Source organism: Ornithodoros turicata, chromosome 4 (genome assembly GCF_037126465.1).
Source record: "Ornithodoros turicata isolate Travis chromosome 4, ASM3712646v1, whole genome shotgun sequence".
NCBI lineage: Eukaryota > Metazoa > Arthropoda > Arachnida > Ixodida > Argasidae > Ornithodoros > Ornithodoros turicata.
In genome coordinates, this window is record NC_088204.1 from 8,205,844 (window position 1) to 8,223,619 (window position 17,776).

Consider the following 17,776-nt stretch of genomic DNA (forward strand, 5'->3'; position numbering starts at 1 on the left):
ATGTCATGTGCCAGTGCACACGGAATTACTGTGGAATCTCAAATGTTCCACAAAGACCTGAGTGACCTAAGAACACGTACGACTTTCCACAGACACCCGAGAGATTCGATAACGTGATACATTATCGCGGCTTGGCAGGAAGCAATACGTCAAGGATGCAAAATAACGGGAGGGATACCATCCTGCACCGAATGTAGGACTTCCGTCCTATCCGTCAGGTTGCGACAAGTCATCCCGGGTTGTCCCCTAGAAACGCAAAACACGGTTCTTTGAATCGATGTGAACCTGCATTGAAAGTTTCACAGAAACGACGGCAATAGAAGAGGAGAAAAAGGGGGGCCGCGAATTCCGAAACTTATGCGGCTCTGGCGTCACAGACCTCGCTGCCGCCAGCGAGGCAGCGCAGGAGAAGTCACGTGCTTATACGGCTGCCAATGGGAATGAGCGCAACTCTGAGCTCTGTGACGTCTGCGCTTTGCTCGGGAGTGTGTTCGAGGACTTGTATCTCACCAAGTACGACAGATAGGATAATTATTTTTCCTCAGTATTCTGGCGTCGTAAACAACACCTTGGTTATGGTCGGAACAAGGAGAGGCTAGCAGAGAGGTTAAGGCCCAAGTGTTTGTAAGAATTGAACAAAGGGGCCTGAGAAGGACCAATGTATAGTGTTGATGGGTTAGGGCTAGACCTGGACAGCGAAAAGGGAAGGTGCCGACACTTCTGAAGCACTTAGCGGTAGAATTCAGTACAAAGCTTCCATGATGTAAATGAGCCCCGTTTATGAAAGTGAAGAAACAAATGAAAATGCGCGCCGCAAGTAAACCTGACGACTCTACGCTGGAGACTCCACCGAACATAAAATAAAATTAACAGAGGCGCCAAGAAAACCTGACATTTGCGTACAGGCATCCGTCTCCTCATGGTTGTTTTTATTTACCTGTCGTATCTATAGACTAGGAGAATGCATATAAAACAGGTTAGCTGCGTATGAAGTTTCTCGTCCTTATCGTCGTCGTCGTCCAAAGTGTACGATTAGAAGCCGTCAAACTCCTCCAATTCCTGCTATAGTCAGTGAACGCATTTCACTACGGGGGAAAACAGGTTCCGCAGCGACCCCGATGGATTAAAAGAGATTAAGGTTTCAGATGAGGTTTCAGATGAGGGGATGGCGTGCACATCATCGCGGAGTGAGGCTAATGCGTTCGCGTGATATATCTGCCGACTACTAGACTTAATCGATTAATCCATCGAAAGAAACACCCGCCCCCATCAAGCCAGTTCTCGTTATCCTCCTTGATGGCGACGTGTCGTGGTACGAAGGTGAGAGAGGAGGAAAAAGGAAGCGCCACGAAGCTGTGCGGCGCTGCTCAAGTTGTGCCTGCCATTTTACCCGCCGCATGTAATGTGGTTTTGGATCCCTCGGGTACAGCGGTAATCCCACCACCGCCTGTGCTGTCTGAGGTTTTCCCTGGGTTTTCCGAAGACTTTCCAGACGAATGTCGGCACAGTTCCCCCTGAAGTCGACCCAAGACGCAAACTATCCCCCCCTGGCACCCGCTCCTTCCTGCTGTCCTCTCTCCATCTGTCCGCATCTGTACGCCGCTCATGGCCACAGTCGCTTCGCGGCGCTAACTCAGAATTTAAAAAAGTACAGCAGTGGAACACCTGATTTCATCATCATCGTCATCACCATCATCATCATCATGTTCCGCTGTGATGGTAGCCCCTGGCCTCCCCTAGTGACTAATAAAAAGCTCCTGGCTTCCCAGGTGACCGCACAGCGAAGCATGACACAGAATAAAAATTAAAGGCTGCGCATTACACACAAAGAAGTACAGCAATAGAACAAATGCAGATTAGATAACAAAACAAGAGAAGAGGCGATATAAGAGCAGAAGAGGTGTCCCTACGACAGTTTCGTTTTAGCAGGAGGACACCTGCGACAATAATTAAGCGAAACAAATCTCGCGCATATTTTTCGCAGCGAGCTTTCACAAGAAAAGATGACAACGATTCAACGTATTAAAAAAAAGAAAGAAAAAAAAAGAATATTAATTAGTTTCGCCGCAGACTCAAGGTTTATAAACGCAGCTAGAGAATGAGGATATGAACCCTTTCCTTTCGATACTGCGCAGACATCTCGTGCGGAGATCGATTCAATACAGGCTCCTTTTTTTTCTCTCTCTCTCGCTGCAACATATCGCACCATCTGTTTGTGCCACTGGTAAGATATCGCGAAGCACACACATACACGCCCCATTAAAGCGCGACACGAGAAGTAACAGCAGCCATGACGTCATCGCGCGCGAGGACAAACTCTGCAGACGTTACGAGAGCCGCATATAAGTTTTTTTTTTTTTTTAAAGAGGGCGCTCTGAGTGGCAGGCAGTACGATACACGACACTCAGCTCCACACCATACCACTACGCCGAAGTATTATGTGAACCACCGGAAAACAAGGACCCCCATTATGTGAACCAAGTCGCGCCACGACCAAGAGGAAGTTCTTGTCCTGTAAGACGATATAAGGGGGTCTCATTATGACCCGTCTTCTGCATTCCGTTCAGACTGGCGGGGGGTGCAATGCTTTTCCGTGCGGGCATTACAACGTGTTTACATGTACGGGCATTCTCAAACACGCCATGAGGAAATTCCTGCTGCAACTCGATCGCCTGTCAAGTTGAGATGCACTGGTTGCGCGTGCTGTGCGTTTATATGCTTTATAGCGCTCGTATCGTCATCCACGAAGTGCGCAACGTGAATAGCTGCTGCGTACAACGTGCTCGGGGCATTCAACGGTGCCACAGAACAAATATCCACTGACTTTTTGTGTCAGTGGTTCACAAAAAACTAGCTGTTACACAAGAAGTGCCGTTGCACGCGTTGACCAATCGAATGGCCGCCCACGTTGCCACAAGAGCCCCCGGATGTGTTTGTTTACATCAGGGTCCCCAGATGGAGTGTTTAGCCGCAAAACGGCCACAAAACGGCACGTTGGTACATCGCTATAGCAGAAGCTGGGCCCCGATCTTCAACTCGGACATAGCGATGGTCATCGTTATAGTTAAAGTTCGCGCGTTCCAAAGCTAAGCTTTGATAGGCTCGCGCGAGAGCTCGTGGCGAATCACGGGCCGAAGTACCAACTCGCGTGACTGAGTGCTTAGCGTGCTGGCCATGTCACGTCGAGACTGGGAGGTACTTGGGTTCGAATCCCGGCACCACCACGGGCTGAAGTGATGCATTTGACGCGCGTTATGGGATAAGGACAAGTTGAAGATCGGGCAGAACCTTTATTGAATGCACGATTGAGTTTCGCGAGGGACTCCTCTCTTCAAATTCAAATTTAAATTCAAATTCAAATTTACACGTATTTACACGTAACGCGAGTCAGCCTATTTGTGTGGCGACAGGCTGCACGTGCTCCGCAGGGTATAGGACTGGGGATAATTTCGACCACCTGGGGGCTCATTTGACGTGCGCCGGAGATCTCCGACACACGCTGCTGTTACTTTTGTTTCTGTTTGCTTTCGAGCAATTTTTCGCCAGGTACACGTCATCCCAGCGACATAGTCTTTCCTGGCAGTGGCTCCTCCTATGTTTCCGCTTTCGATGCTGTCTCATCACGAATGACGGACTTCGACGTGGCCCCTAAGTATGCATAGTATCGCATGCAAGGGCGCATGTTTTTCATAAAGCCACGTGGTTCTGGCGTCACTGCTTTTGCTACTGTGTCAATCCAATCGGGTCACATGATCTCGAGAAACCGCCTTCCTGTCCGAAGAGAACGTACTCCCATAAAGTATCAATTATTGATCAGTGGGCGCAACGATAAAGTAAATAGTTATCCAATTAAAGTGAGCGAAGAAGTTTTTCGAAGTATCCATCTGGACGTTATACATAGGTCACTGAACAATTGTTTTCCTTTCTCCCTCCCCCCTCTCTCTCTCGCTGATGAACGCATACGTGGCGGTGTCTCGGATGTCCTGAGGATATCATTACTGCCCGCATAATTTGGTTCAGCTTTAATGATCACGTTGCGTTACTATATCGGTGCTCAACCGAAGAGCGACACAAAACGTAGCTCGTCAACCCGAAGTCCCGAACAGAGTTACTCTAATAGTTACTCCGCGAGAGAAATTATACTGGACGCGTTACCGCACTATTTGTCGCGGCGTAGAGTGACGCGGTTAATCATTGAAAAAGCGTTGGGCAGGACATTCTCAGGCCGAACACGTGCGAAACAACGGAGGGCTTTTCCGCTGGACAGGCTGAGGGAGGACAGCAGAAACCAACGAGATATGGAAAGGTTGCGCAAGGCAGCTTGGAACGTCACTCAAAATACCGCATCCAGTAGTACTCGTAAACTGGATTCGATCGCAGAAAACACCGCGTACACGTGTGGAAAACAACTGTATCCCTGCTCCGTTCCGACTTCTCGATAGACCATACTTTCAAAAGACCGCGCGTGAATGTCGTGGAAGGCACGCATAGAAGCTGTCAAGAGCGACCTGATTCACTCCAGTGGACATTCGGCACCAAGAGCAGCGGTGAAAGGAGCAACCCTTGGAGTTGTTCCCAAGATGAGACAAGTTCGCAAATAGACACAACGGGAGGGCAACGGCGGTGTGGGGAAGGTCGTCTTTCAAACAGTGATCAATCTCTTGTGTCAGGGAACTCTGCACAGAGGTGACACTCCAGAGAGTTATTACTCTGTAGAATTATATATGCTTATATGGTCGATACTTTTTGATCGCAAGGAACTGTCTGTCGCCTAGGTGATTAGATACGTTTTTTTTTTGTTCTACAAGTGTATTGCCTAAATTCCATCGTCTGAATTCATTATCAAGTCCTTTTCCGTAAATATTTAGCGAATGGGATTGCACGCAAAACATGGAGGTACCTACGTACACGGAAGTTTTTTTTTTTTTGCACCCTTCAGCGTGAAAAGGAGGTGTTTCTGTAAATGAACACCCGTTTCTTTTTGCTTTTTTTTTTCTTCACAGGCTCTACTGAAATGTGTAATACAGTGCCGAAAACGGTGCTTTTGAAACATCAATTTGAAATGTTATTTAAAGTGGAATGCACCCCAAAAAATTGGTCTTTTTGTAGAGTACACCAGTTAGCATGGTATGTGGAACTCACACCACAAACGTATGTGCCAAGACGTACACCCGAAGAGTTTACCGTACAGTAAACTACTATTTTCCAACGCAAATTCTTGATATCTAACGCGATAACTGTGAAGCTCTCCGAACCAGAGAGCGTTGAACACTGTTGTCGGAAGTGAACCAGTTTCTTTTGTACTCGGGTGTATATTTATCCCTATCGCCTTTCACGTAGGCTGCTAAAACTTAACGGGAGCCGGAAAAAGAAAGTGCGGAAAGACAAACACGGTTCAACAACCCGGTGGCTCGTCTTAACCCAGGTTCGCATGGCAACGTACCTGACGCACGCGCCCTCTATTGAAAATGACATACCAAGAAACGCAAGAAGGGGAACGTCTGAGGTGAATCAGACTTGACGCGGACATAAGAGCAACATTAGGATCGGCCAAACTGGAGCACCTGTAAAAAAAAACGGGTCATTTTTCGATCGGGACACGTTATGGTTGAGATGACGCACTGACTATACCTATATATACTTGAACTAGGATATACTCCGGGTGCAGACAATTTTCTCGGGGGGGGGGGGGGATCGAAACGACACTCCCGCCCTGCAAGATTGTTTTACTTACCCGCGTTTCTCCAAGAATAGCAGCACGCTCTGCGTTCCGTGCATTTTACCGTCATTCCAATATCGTGGCTAATACGCCGCTTCCAGGTGCATCTCCGAGATTCCAATGCGGGAAACCCCGCTCGCTTTCTTTTCATGCACGTCAAACTAGCACAACTAGTTCCCGATCTCAGTCTGTTAATCAGATGATCACAACGAGAGAGAAAGACGCTGAGAAAGAGAGGATGAGACAGAGAGAGAGAGAGTCCCGTAATCTCGAATATCTCAATGGATAGTAAACTCCAAAGACGCCTCCCGAATCTCGGCGATAAATAACGTCAGACTGAAATAATGCAGTCGTCGAAAAACGTCACACCGGGGCAAATAATCGAACCGGCACAGCTTGATTACCGGTCCCATATATGCGCTAACCACTACGTCAAGCAGCTCGTACCTTTTTTTTCTTAAACACCGTATCTATTTAAGCATTGCGTACATATCTGTACATAGTAGGACATCTAATGTATATATACATTGAAGTTCATCATTGCTCAGATTTCACACCTATATAGGCAGATTGTGTTTTCCAGTCTCATAACCGTTACTTTCCCATCTATAACATCAGATGTTCCGGAAAGCAACGGTCAGTTACGTACGTGTATGACCCACACCCAACATCTGTCTCGCGGAGGTGCTCTTACAACTTGTAGAGGAAGGCGGGGTTAGTTTTCACCCACCTTGCACGACTTTGGCGCTGGTTTCGACAGAACCATTTTGGAGACTCTCTTCTATCTTCGACCAGCTGCTCGCTTGCGAAACCTTCACAATCCACGCACAGCTTACGCTACAACACCAGGCCAGAGCCAAAAATCCTGACGGACAGCAAAAACCACCTCCTCCGCCAAGGCTGCCAGCAGGACGAGAAATGCCACTCTCAAAGATTCTACCTTGTTGGCCCCTGTCCCGAAGGAAAGCTTCAGTGCCGTGCGCAAAACACTGCTACATGAGAAACGGTTCCAAACCTCGCGGTGCCAACACCGGCGGGTGGTGTTCATAAATAGACGATCCACTCAACAGGGTGGGGGGGAAGGGAGTTCATGAGGCGTGCAGGAGGGAGGGGGGAACCTGTCCATGCGTAACCTGTATGACGCCGCGTTTTCTAACATTTTGCCGTAACTTAAAGGTGGGAAAGAGTTCCAGGAGTATACACTGCGGACACGAGTCGAAACTTCACAATGCGGGAAAGATGGATTCGTCTGCTATAGACAAATTGTCTATAGTTACCTCAGAGAGCATGATGGTGCGAGTTGGATTGATATGTCACTGTCCAGCTCTTGCGACGACTGCCATATATTTCAACCACAGAGAGCGTCCCTTCTTAATCTGAAAAGTGGATGGCATCTTGAGGACTACTCGTGCCTACGAAATTTCACTTTAAGTGTTCAAGTATAGCGATACTTTGAGACAATTATGAAGAAAAAAGCAATTGTCTTCATTTTACTCAAACCACGTCCACAATAAGTTGTAGAAACGACGTATCAAGTCCTTACAGTGACCACCGGCATGGCCGAGCGGGTTAATGCGTTGTGCTGAGGTTGCCAAACTCCGTTGTGCTGAGTAAGCCAAGGTTGTGCTGAGGACTGGAAGGTGGTGGGTTCGAATCCTACCACCGGCTGTGCTGTCTGAGGTTTTCCCTGGGTTTTCCGGAGACTTTCCAGACGAATATGTCGGCACTGTTTCCCCCTGAAGGCGGCCCAGGACGCATACTAACCCCCCCCCCCCCGCGTCGCCAACTCCTTTATGCTGTCCTCGCTCCGTCTGTAAGCCGCTCACTCATAGCCACAGTTGCTTCGCGGCGCTAACGCGAACTAAAAAAGTTTACAGTGTTTACGGCCGGCGCGGGCCACCATGCAAGTATACTGTAAACGTATTTTTATTCGCGATGTATTAATTTTTCGCGAATCACGCATTCAGTCATTTGCGAAGTTATTTGCGAGGTATTTAATTTCACGATTATAGAGCGGTTTTTGTTTCGCGGGATAAAAGTTAAGCTGTGTTCGCGAGTACAAATTTTCGCGAATTTTTCGACAACTAAACAATTATACTCGCGAACACAGCTTAACGTTTATCCCGCGAAAGGAAACCGCCCTATAATCGCGTAATCGCGAAAGCTGTGTTCGCGAGTACAATTTATCGCTTTTTTGTGTGTGTGTGGTCGCAAAATGCGCGAAAATTAATACTTCGCGAATAAAAATGCGTTTACGGTATATAGATATACTTCAGTTCCGGTATCATCGCGTGATTCGCGGTGATCTACAGGCTGGCGTAGCCGCGAGAGGAGCTCACACTTGCTGAAAGCTGCGGAGTGGATATTTTGTCAAGTCCGGCGAAGCAACGTGTCTGCTGAATAATGGAACAAGATCGGCTGGGGGTGAACGGTGGCTCGTCGGCGAAGCCGGGACAATTATTCGTGCGGAAAATCGATCCTTCTCTGTCCCCTCTCCATCGCAAGCAGGGGAGAGTTTCATCACCGAACTGTATCTGGTTGTGGCTTCAGCAGTGTTCGTATTTGCTTTGGCACCCTCAGATGGAGCAAGTCGATCGTGCTCAGTGGGGCCTACATCTCAACATGTCTTTTACCACCACCATCATCATCGATCATATTTTACTAGTACTGTTGCTTCTGAGGAAACAGCGGTGCTATCGTGAAAAATTGCGTGTATATATACATATATCACTAAGTTCAGTTCCGATTATGGTGCATTGCGTTCGTTTTCATACCGCTGTCTCTCTCCATCAACTTGTACAACGCCACCAGTACGGGGTCTTTCACCTAACGTGAAAAAAAAAAAAAAAAAAAAAAATCGGATTAAAAAATCTATTTGTCTGAACAGTATGCGGTTAACGTTATTTATCTCGGGTGAGATTCTGACATGACGTCCGAGCACTTTTGTCAAATTTAATTCGCGAGACATTGAATTTTCCCAATTGAACTCCGAAATTTGCCAAGTCAACATCATGAAACAGAAAGCGCATGCCAGATTTACCCCATCTCCTATCGTAAAAATACACTCACTGCTACAATGGCAATAGCAACAACAACAAAAAGTGAAAACCGTAGTTTCGAGGCGCGCAAATTGCAGGCCGCGCTCAGGTCTCCGAACGAAGTGTGAGGAGGCCATGTACCCGCATTTTCACTTTCCCTTTTACGAGCTTCTGTTGATAACGGCAGCATGGTTGCAACCCAAAGTTACGTGTACAAGATCACGAGCGGGCTATGTTCGAAACGCACGCACACACGACAGGATCGCGACCACTGTTCTGTTGCCCTATTGGCTGCCGCCGTTCCTGCGTGTTGAGGATCGGATTGGACGCCGCCAGCGACGGTATTTTCGTAACAAACGGTAGCGCGAAGTAAAACAATTTCGGTTGCACAGTGATTGTTGAAACTCAAGCTTCCATTTCTTCTTTTTTCCATTTTAGCGCGCGTTTAATGACCACGTCACGTTGTCTAAGCGACTTTGTTTAACAATCTAGACCGCGTTTGCTTGTATTGCTCACGAGGTATTCTAGTGGACGTAGCAATAATCGAATGAAAACAGGTCTCGGTCATCATAGCCAACAAAACGAGGGACAAACGCAGAGAGACACCCCGTCACAGCATCCACCACCACAGGTCTGCCGAGCGCAGCGCGCATCGCGTCCTCAAATGCCGGGCGTGTCAACACTACAGCAAATCCGTCACGGATGAGGCAACAGAGCTTGAAGAGATGATTCCAGATTAACGTCATCAGACACGACAGGAAAAGCGACGAGGGAATATAGAGCGGAAAGCAGTCTCTGCGAGCATTTCTACGTCGAGAATACGAAGGGTGCTCGCTTTTTGGTTTTAGGAGAAAAAAAAAAAGAAGTATAAGTGCGGTCATTAAGGACGGGGCGAGAAGTAGATTACTGCGAGCAAGGGTTCTCTATAAATACGAAAGGCCCAGTTCTCAGGAAGAGGCTATAACGATTCTGTTGATGTGCTTTATCTGTCGGCCGATGTGTGCCTGCCCAGCCATGTGCGAGACCCAGTTTCACTTTGAGAGACTCCATGGCCTACATACGCCGTGTCCCCACCTCCACGATCAAATGGATTATTCTGGGACCGTCTGCGTTGCATAAGGCCACGGCATTGTGACGTTTGTTTCGGATACTGTCGTTCCCTCTAAGAAGAGGCGGAAGACCAGCCTGAAAGAGGAGAGCGAAAGTCTGTCGAGACGTCGGGTTGACCAGTTATAACGAACTCCTCTTGTAGCGAACGCGTACAAAAGTGGATAGCGCGTTTTATGTGACGAACACGTTGGGCACCAAAGAAGCTAACTGAGATTTGAGCACATTTCCCATCAATCCGGATAGGTCGCCTATATAGAACCCTGTCCTGACGCAGCGGTAATTGCTTGCTGCGGTGAAGCTATTTCCTTGCACGAGGTTGACGGTTGCCTTTATATACCGAACGTCGTGTATAGCGAAGAGCCCCTATTTTTGTTTCATGAGTTTAAAGGTGCATCTCCGAGTAGCGTCAGGCAAAACTGCTTGTTAAAGCACGTGACGCATCACGTGGACATTACTCACGTGTGTTGGGCGAAGTGCGGGTAAGGCTCAAAAAAAGAAAAAGAAAAGCAACAAAAAAGAAAAAGAAAAGCAAGAAAAAAGCCGGTTTCATAAAGCTTCAAAGTGTTTTCTTGGAGACACGTCTATTTCACGGCCATGTTGCAAACGTATACTATTGCGGGTTGTGGAAGAGACGCGTCTGGCACGTCTACTTTTCAAGCTTGCCAAATGTCACGAACTCCCTCGGTATACTTAACTCGTCTGGCAACAGGCCATTCCGCGTTACCGGAGTGTCGGGGATCATTCTGATGCAGACTCCACGACCGGCACACTCCCGTCATCGACGTCTTCCTTCAGCTTTCGTCTTTCTCGAGGATCGCGAGCCCGGACAAGAAGAAAGGGAACCTGTCCTTCAGGGCATTCGGGTCAATCTACTCTTTCCCCTCTCCCGTTGCTGAACGAAATCGAGCACCCGGATTAAACGCAAGGGATGGGAAAGGACGTCCCATTGCATTCCGAACTGTGCGCCGATTGCAATGCACGAGCATTGTTCGATGCAGGAGCAAGAAAACCTGATGCACGTCCTCTGGTGCTCTGGCCATCATCAACTGGCTGAACCATCAACACCGTCTCGCGTTGCGCGGCCTTGGGAGAAGAAGAATTGGAAGGGGGTTTATGGGCCACAGTCATTGGAGGAACACGACGAGGGGTTTCTGGAAGAGCAAACAACAAAACCCGCGCTCTTATCGTAACAACTACATTCCGAAACGGCATAAGAGCTACAGTCACAGAGGTACATCTCCGCCAGAAGAGAATCTATAGTTGGCACATTGTGTTAGGAGCGTCAAAACATCTAAATTCACTCAGCGTCATGCGCCCGCATAATCCAATCACACAAGTCTTTAGATTTGTGGGCGGAGCCGACCTGTAGGAGTTGACCTGTCCCGACGCCAGAAAGTGATGTTGCTTTTGGATTCATGATTTTGCCGCACAATTGCTCTTCGAAACGAGTCAAAAGTGGCAATAAGATAAACAAAAATCGTTCCGAAAGTTCCATCTTTGGTGGCCTGCACTCGAGAAATTACCCCGCCACCACAATGTGTGTGTGGTATGTACAACACGCTAATCCCTTTGGCGAAGATGAAAAGTCCATGGGCGTCAACCACCATCGTGCATACACGAGGGTTTGCTCCATGAATACATAAGCGTCTCATAGCCCATGATGCATGGGTTATGAACGGCAGTATATGCTCTCTGCATGTATACACGAGCCAGAGATTTTTTGAGGTCAATGTCGCTCCTTTTCAAGGTCTTTGTTTCTTTCTTTCTTTCTTTCTAATGTTTGCTTCTAGTACAGCTGGCATTCTTTTAAATGTACTTGCGTTGTCTACAGGACATTTCGCTACAATGAAGCACTTTTTTATCGATGCCCAAAGGGGAACGCCGCCGTAAATCTTCTCTTTCCGGTTACCGGAAAGGTCGAAGCAAGGGGGAACGCTCGGCGTTTAGTGCCCAGATGAAAAAAATAAAATAATAACAATAATAATAATAATAATAAATAACGAAAGAAAAACGAACCTCATCTACGGATTAGCGTTCAGGCGAGAGATATCGCACGAAAAATGATACGGGCCTGTTACGAACCTTCGTTGGGGACATAGCAGACGACCATGATACGCACACGTAGCTCGTCTCAGTGGAATAGCCGAGACGAGGCAAGCCCCTATGGCGGATGCGGATACATTAATCTGCGTCGCTAGAAGAAGAAAAAAGAAGAGTGCAACGAAGTCCCAGGAAGAGGAGAGGGGGGGGGGGGGGGGCTACACACAACTCATTTTATGCTTTATAGATAGCTGAGTAAATCGCGCCGCTTTTGTAATACGCAGTTGTCTGCTGACGTACAGCCCGAATTATTATTTTGTAATGTATTTGCTACTCATTACTCCATCCTGAATGTAATGCTACACTTGAAGAATTATTTCGGAAGAAAAGCAGTGACGTTACGTCACTGCCGAAGCCAGTGCCCACACACACATACCGGCACGGTACCTTTGCTATTGCATTCGGGAGAGGGAAACGAGGGGGGGAAATCCTCCTCTCGCATGTGAAGTGGCCATAGGACCCCTCCAGAAATTAAACGGATTGATTGTTTGATTATAAACTGACATTTTTCACAACCACCGTATTTCTGTATGGTTTTCGGATCTGCATCAACAGCTTGCTGGGCGCGTGCAGCAATGTATCTCTGTCATATCCCGGAACCTCCCTCTGTATTCGGTGTTTTTCGGTTAAAACCGAATGAGGCAGAATTTATCCGGCGTATGTTTTTCGGTGTTTTTCGATTAAAACCGAAAACGCGAAACCCTAATTATAATACTACGCTCCACAAATAACATTACATATCTATTCCTGCCTGCCTCGGCATCGTGGATAGTCGTGGTTTTCATTCACCCGCAGGGTGTTTTCGTGTTTAATGGCACAAGAGCGACTAAATTCACCCGTACGATTAGCCCTTTCTTATCACTGCGTTGCTTATCATCGCTTATATACAGGGTGTTTGCTCTAACGTGTCCAGAAATTTTATTTAAAGCGAGCGATACAAGAGAAACGAGCGCTACTTTTCAGCTACTTGATTACGAAACAGGTGCTACTGGTGACCTGTAGTGCTGTACCTGTTTCTTACTCAAGTAGCAGAAAAGTACCACTTGCTTTCCTTTTATCGCTCGCTTAAAATATAATTTCTGGACACGTTAGAGCAAACACCCTGTATAAGCTAAGTTGGATGGTAGGACTTACTGTCTATAAATGATTTGCATATTCAGCAAGATGCTTGACGATGGCCTCGATAAACGAAGAGAGAGAATACAACATTCAAAGTGGAAAGTAAATGTCGTAGACATGTTTGACGCCAAGCCGGCTGCTTCAAATCACAAACGAGAGGAAGAAAGAGCAACGCAAATAAACAAAAGTTGAAGAGCAGTCCCGTGCGCTATGGCAGGAGAGGATGAAGAAAATGGGGCAGCTGGGATATCTCCGAAATAGGCGTCAACAGTTGCGGTCCCAGCGCTCTGTCCAGCAAATGCCCTGCTTCCAAAAAAGGTCAGAGCAAGCGCAGAGATTTCCGCACGAAGATGCAATTCGAAGTGTATATATACACGATCGGAACGCCGCTACAAAAGAATTAAGCCATCACCCGCAGCGAATGGGTCTATATAGGATTGCGATAAAGTGTGAACAGTATACTGAGAACCATGCATGATGCATCGCTGAGTCACCGAGTAAACCAACGTGCGGAACACCCTCGTTTTTTTTTTTTTTTTTTTTTTTTCAAATTATAGCTCCATGTGAAAGCTTACGCTATCCCGAACGAAATGGATGCGTTTCGAAACGGATAATTCGAAGTGTCCTATACAACCCAACTCCACTTAGTGCGAAGGGCGAGTCGGCGGAAGTTTATGCGGCAAACCCAGCTTACGCCTTTCTCCCACTTTTTCCACATAACCACGGCCACAAGGCTGTCAAGGTGTTCATCGTCGGTTCTTCTTTTTTTTCCTTGCTTAGTATTTTTTGTGTGTTTCCGCGCGCGCTTTCGAGGCTGTTGTAGCCGTTTTTATGCCATTTCCGCTTTTATCGAATTGCTGCGCATATATCGAATATTTTCCCGGTCGCGTTGATTTCGCTATAACGACAGTCTACTCTATTCTAAATTACGTAGCACAAAACAGTATACCTGAGACCTGAACGTTGTTTGCCCTCACTTTTGCCCACCAGCTTATCAAGATACCGATATCGCATCCTCCCCTCCAGCAAGTCAATAGGGGAAAGATCATTATGAAGTGTCGCCCTCTTCCGCGAGGCCTTGCAATCATTGCAGGAGGGCGCAGATTCTGAAATAACTTTCTAAACGTAGCCACTGGGACAGTGCGTTGCGAGAGTATGCGTTTCTCAACACGCGTATATACACCAGTGTACTGTTACAGCGGTGTTACGCAACGTACGGATATTGCCATCTCATCGCCACGCCGTGACCGTTGGAAGACGATGCACACGGCCAACTTATACACTGTCACGCTCCATTGAAAGAACACTGGGGCACACGTCACGGAACGATAACGAAATAAAAAACAGGCGGCCGCGCACGCGCACAGGGTTGATGGGAAGTTAACGACTACGTTATACTGATAGAGGTTAGCGATAATCGACATTTCCTGTCGAAGCTTTCCGGAAAGGCGGGTAGCCTTCGGGCAACCCCTTGAAGGCAACCTCGTCGTTCGGGCAATCGCTGGACTTTAGAAGTTCGATTTATGGGGTAGTTCCTCTACCGGAGACAACTTCCTGGTGATAAATGCCAGAAACCGTGTATTTACACAAGCGACATCCTCACGGAATATTCTAGTGGAAGAAAAAGCGAAAACACTGCTCACAGAGCCGAAGTTCAGTCCCGTGTATGTTGAGCATTCACACGGTGCGGCATATCGGGAGTGGCGTACTGCGCATTTAGCAGACGACACCGTTAGTGTGCTTTCCTGTCGTCTGCTACGGAATGTCTTGCGGCTGTGTCGCAGGATATTCCCCACGGTTTGGGGTGCACGTGAAGACACGACGTTAAGCGCTCAAGCTCACCTGACAGCAGAAAGCTATGACGCCTTCCGCATCTTCCCGCTTCTGGGGTAATGTCGCTCGTGTGAATACACTGAACGAGTATCTTTTTCTCCGTGTTCTCTATATTTACTTCTATGCTCGCTTCGCAACGCATGGATTGCTCTTGTTTTATAAGTTTGTTCACTGTTCAACACTGAGCAGGGTTATGCTTGCATTACTTGTCACATTCGCTTCATTTCCCAAAGACGTCCGAAAAGAAAACGCCATTAAAGCTGGCCAAGAAACTTGTTTCCCAAAAAGAGACACCGCACAGCAATATTAATTTTCATCATCAACACTTTCACACTTCCATTAATGAGTTCAGCACGTGACTGTCTCAACCAAGAAGTAAAACTATATTGGAGCACTTGGCCACATCGAGGCCTCGAGGGCTATGACCGCGCAGCACAGAAGGAAATATCGTCACACAGATCACGCACACTCTATCTAGAGAAGTAATGTCTTCCTTTCACGTCCATAACACATCCTGGGGACATCCGCGGACACTGCAAGGATCGAAAACGCGAAAGTTTTACGTCTCATTTGGGCGAGGAACACGTTTTTACGAGCCACGTGGATGGAGAGACCGCACACACTCACGCCCAGAGGAAAGGAAGCACCCATCAAAACGGGAGTCCCCGGTCAGGGTCGTCATGGAAACGCCTCTTCCCTATACACACACACACACCGAGCGATAAAAATGGCTCCCTCATAGTATTATCCGAAAATGAAGGAAAAAGAAGAAAACTCAAGAGGGGGCTTCGCCCATATAAGGGAGAGGGGGGTCTCCGATCGATGTGCTATTCTGAGAAGGTCAGGTGTCCATGACGTCATCTCATCGTCAGGGATGCAGGAAGGGGTTGACGAACAGGAAGTCGGGGATTACGTGCCTCCTTTGCCCATTGATGGAATGGAAGCCAGCACTGTCCAGACGGGTGCGTATCGAATTTCAACAGAGATTGGGTTCATTTTGATTCTGTCTTTATAATAGCTCAGTGCATCCCAAACTCTGCTATCTCGCGTCGCGACCCATAAAAAAATACAAGGTATCACGGCGCGACCTGGAACGCAGGGGTGTACAGCCCTCGTTTCACGTCAGAGGGCCACGTGATTTGGAGCCATGGAGGTGATTGGAGTAGGTGCCTACCTGCGTGCCAGATAAACCGCTTTCCCGCCCAGATGAGCCTCCGTCGGTGTCTCTGTTTCACAAGTTCATTCATACCATTTCCCCTATCACTCGTTCTTCCACAATCTTTTCCCGCTTCGACCATTTGTACGAGGTAACTCGTTTCGTCTGCCACACTGATATCTTTGCTAAATCATTTTTCTTTTTTGTTGTTGTAAGACTACTATTAACTGGAATGATCTTCCCTTGAATATTGCGGAGCTCACTGATCACACCACGTTTCATAGGAAGATATCATCTACCATTTAACCATTCACTAATAATCAATTGATTCCTTTCTTTCCGCACCGTTATTTGGCAAGTGCATTTATTGTTATACCTAATATCTGTACAACCCCACTCCCCCATGCAATGCTCGCAAGAGCCTTTGGGGTATTGTAAGTAAATATAGCGCTAGAAAAGTTGACCGGGGCTTTACTTCGACAAGAGCGGTTTTATAGCGGTTCGTAGCAATGCGAGGAGGAAAATATAGCGCAATTTTTTAGCGCTATGTAGCAAAGCGGTAGCTATGTAGCTTCTTCACAATGTACCATAGTTTGGCACGTTACAGCCACACCGCATTCGATTGCTAGCAATATGAGCCAACGGAGGCACGATTTCCCAGAAAGCGTTCATCGATTCATCTTTTCTTAGGCGCGCTTCGAAAAACACTTGTCATAAGAGAGCACACATAAAGCTTCTATCCTTGAAAAAACGAACGACACCGTACATCAAAAGACGAATGTTTGCACAGGCAGCCTTTTTTCCCAGCTTTTCTTTCTTTTTTTTTTTTTTTCCCGAGTGAGAAGCATCACCTGGCAAAGCGATTGTTTCTAAAGTGAACACACATTTCAACGCGACATCTTCCAATGATCGCGCTTCGTTGACAGTTTAAATGCGAAAGCGTAGACGGCAATGCCATATCTCACAGAAGCTGGACATCATCACCTCGAATGAGGCGACTTCTCTACCTCAGAAGAAAGTGACTTTCTCTTCTTTTCTATTCGCTGCCTTTATGCGTATTCATCGAGCGAAAGGGATATTAACTGTTCGTGAACAACGCCTGTCTGAATATCGCCTTTCACAGAGGGAAAACGGAGCGTTACATTCACACAATAGACTCGCTCCATTTCGTCGTCGCCGCTCCGCACAATAGAGAGGAATCGATGCTGATGATAGCCATCTATATTTAGTATCTAAGACCGAATTTGCAACACAGAAAAAATCGTTCGGCGAGGTCTATGTCTTCTATGGGTGTAGTATCTGTGCGTGTGTTTGTGGGGGGAGGTCGCGGCGAAATATCGACGGACGCCTCCGCAATAGTATTATCGGAAGGGAGGGGAGGTAGATCTTGCACACAGAGTCGGGGGAAAGTGGGTCGGCGACGCATATAAATGGTAGGATAAACATTCTGGCGTCCGAGGCGTGTCCTATCTTTATGGATTGCGCCGACTTGCTTTTAAGTAACGTTCCTGCGTCCAAGATAAGAACCTATATATGCTGGTTTATATATACGCAGGCGCGTCTGCAAGATTAGATGCGTCCGCCGTTCGTCTCGCACCCCTTTTTCACGCAGGACGAGAAAAACACTTCGAGGAAGAGCATTAAAAACAAACATCACACGCGCTTATGTTGGTTTTAGAGCGGTGAGCTTATATGGCCCAC

General features: G+C 47.3%; 1 protein-coding gene across 12 annotated transcripts in view; it reads right to left on the reverse strand.

The window, feature by feature from the left end:
* LOC135390920 (LIM domain and actin-binding protein 1-like) overlaps positions 1–17,776 on the reverse strand; it is a 96,719-nt gene that overhangs the window by 49,957 nt on the left and 28,986 nt on the right. For 6 of the 12 annotated variants that reach the window (XM_064620912.1, XM_064620911.1, XM_064620910.1 and 3 more), the window contains exon 1: positions 6,450–6,640. The exons of 4 other annotated variants lie outside the window; for them this stretch is intronic. In XM_064620912.1, the coding sequence (XP_064476982.1) occupies positions 6,450–6,485 (36 nt within the window). In that variant the 5' untranslated portion in view covers positions 6,486–6,640. Of the gene's footprint in view, positions 1–6,449; positions 6,642–17,776 lie in introns of those variants that run through there. 2 more of the 12 variants (XM_064620914.1, XM_064620913.1) reach the window with 2 other exon arrangements.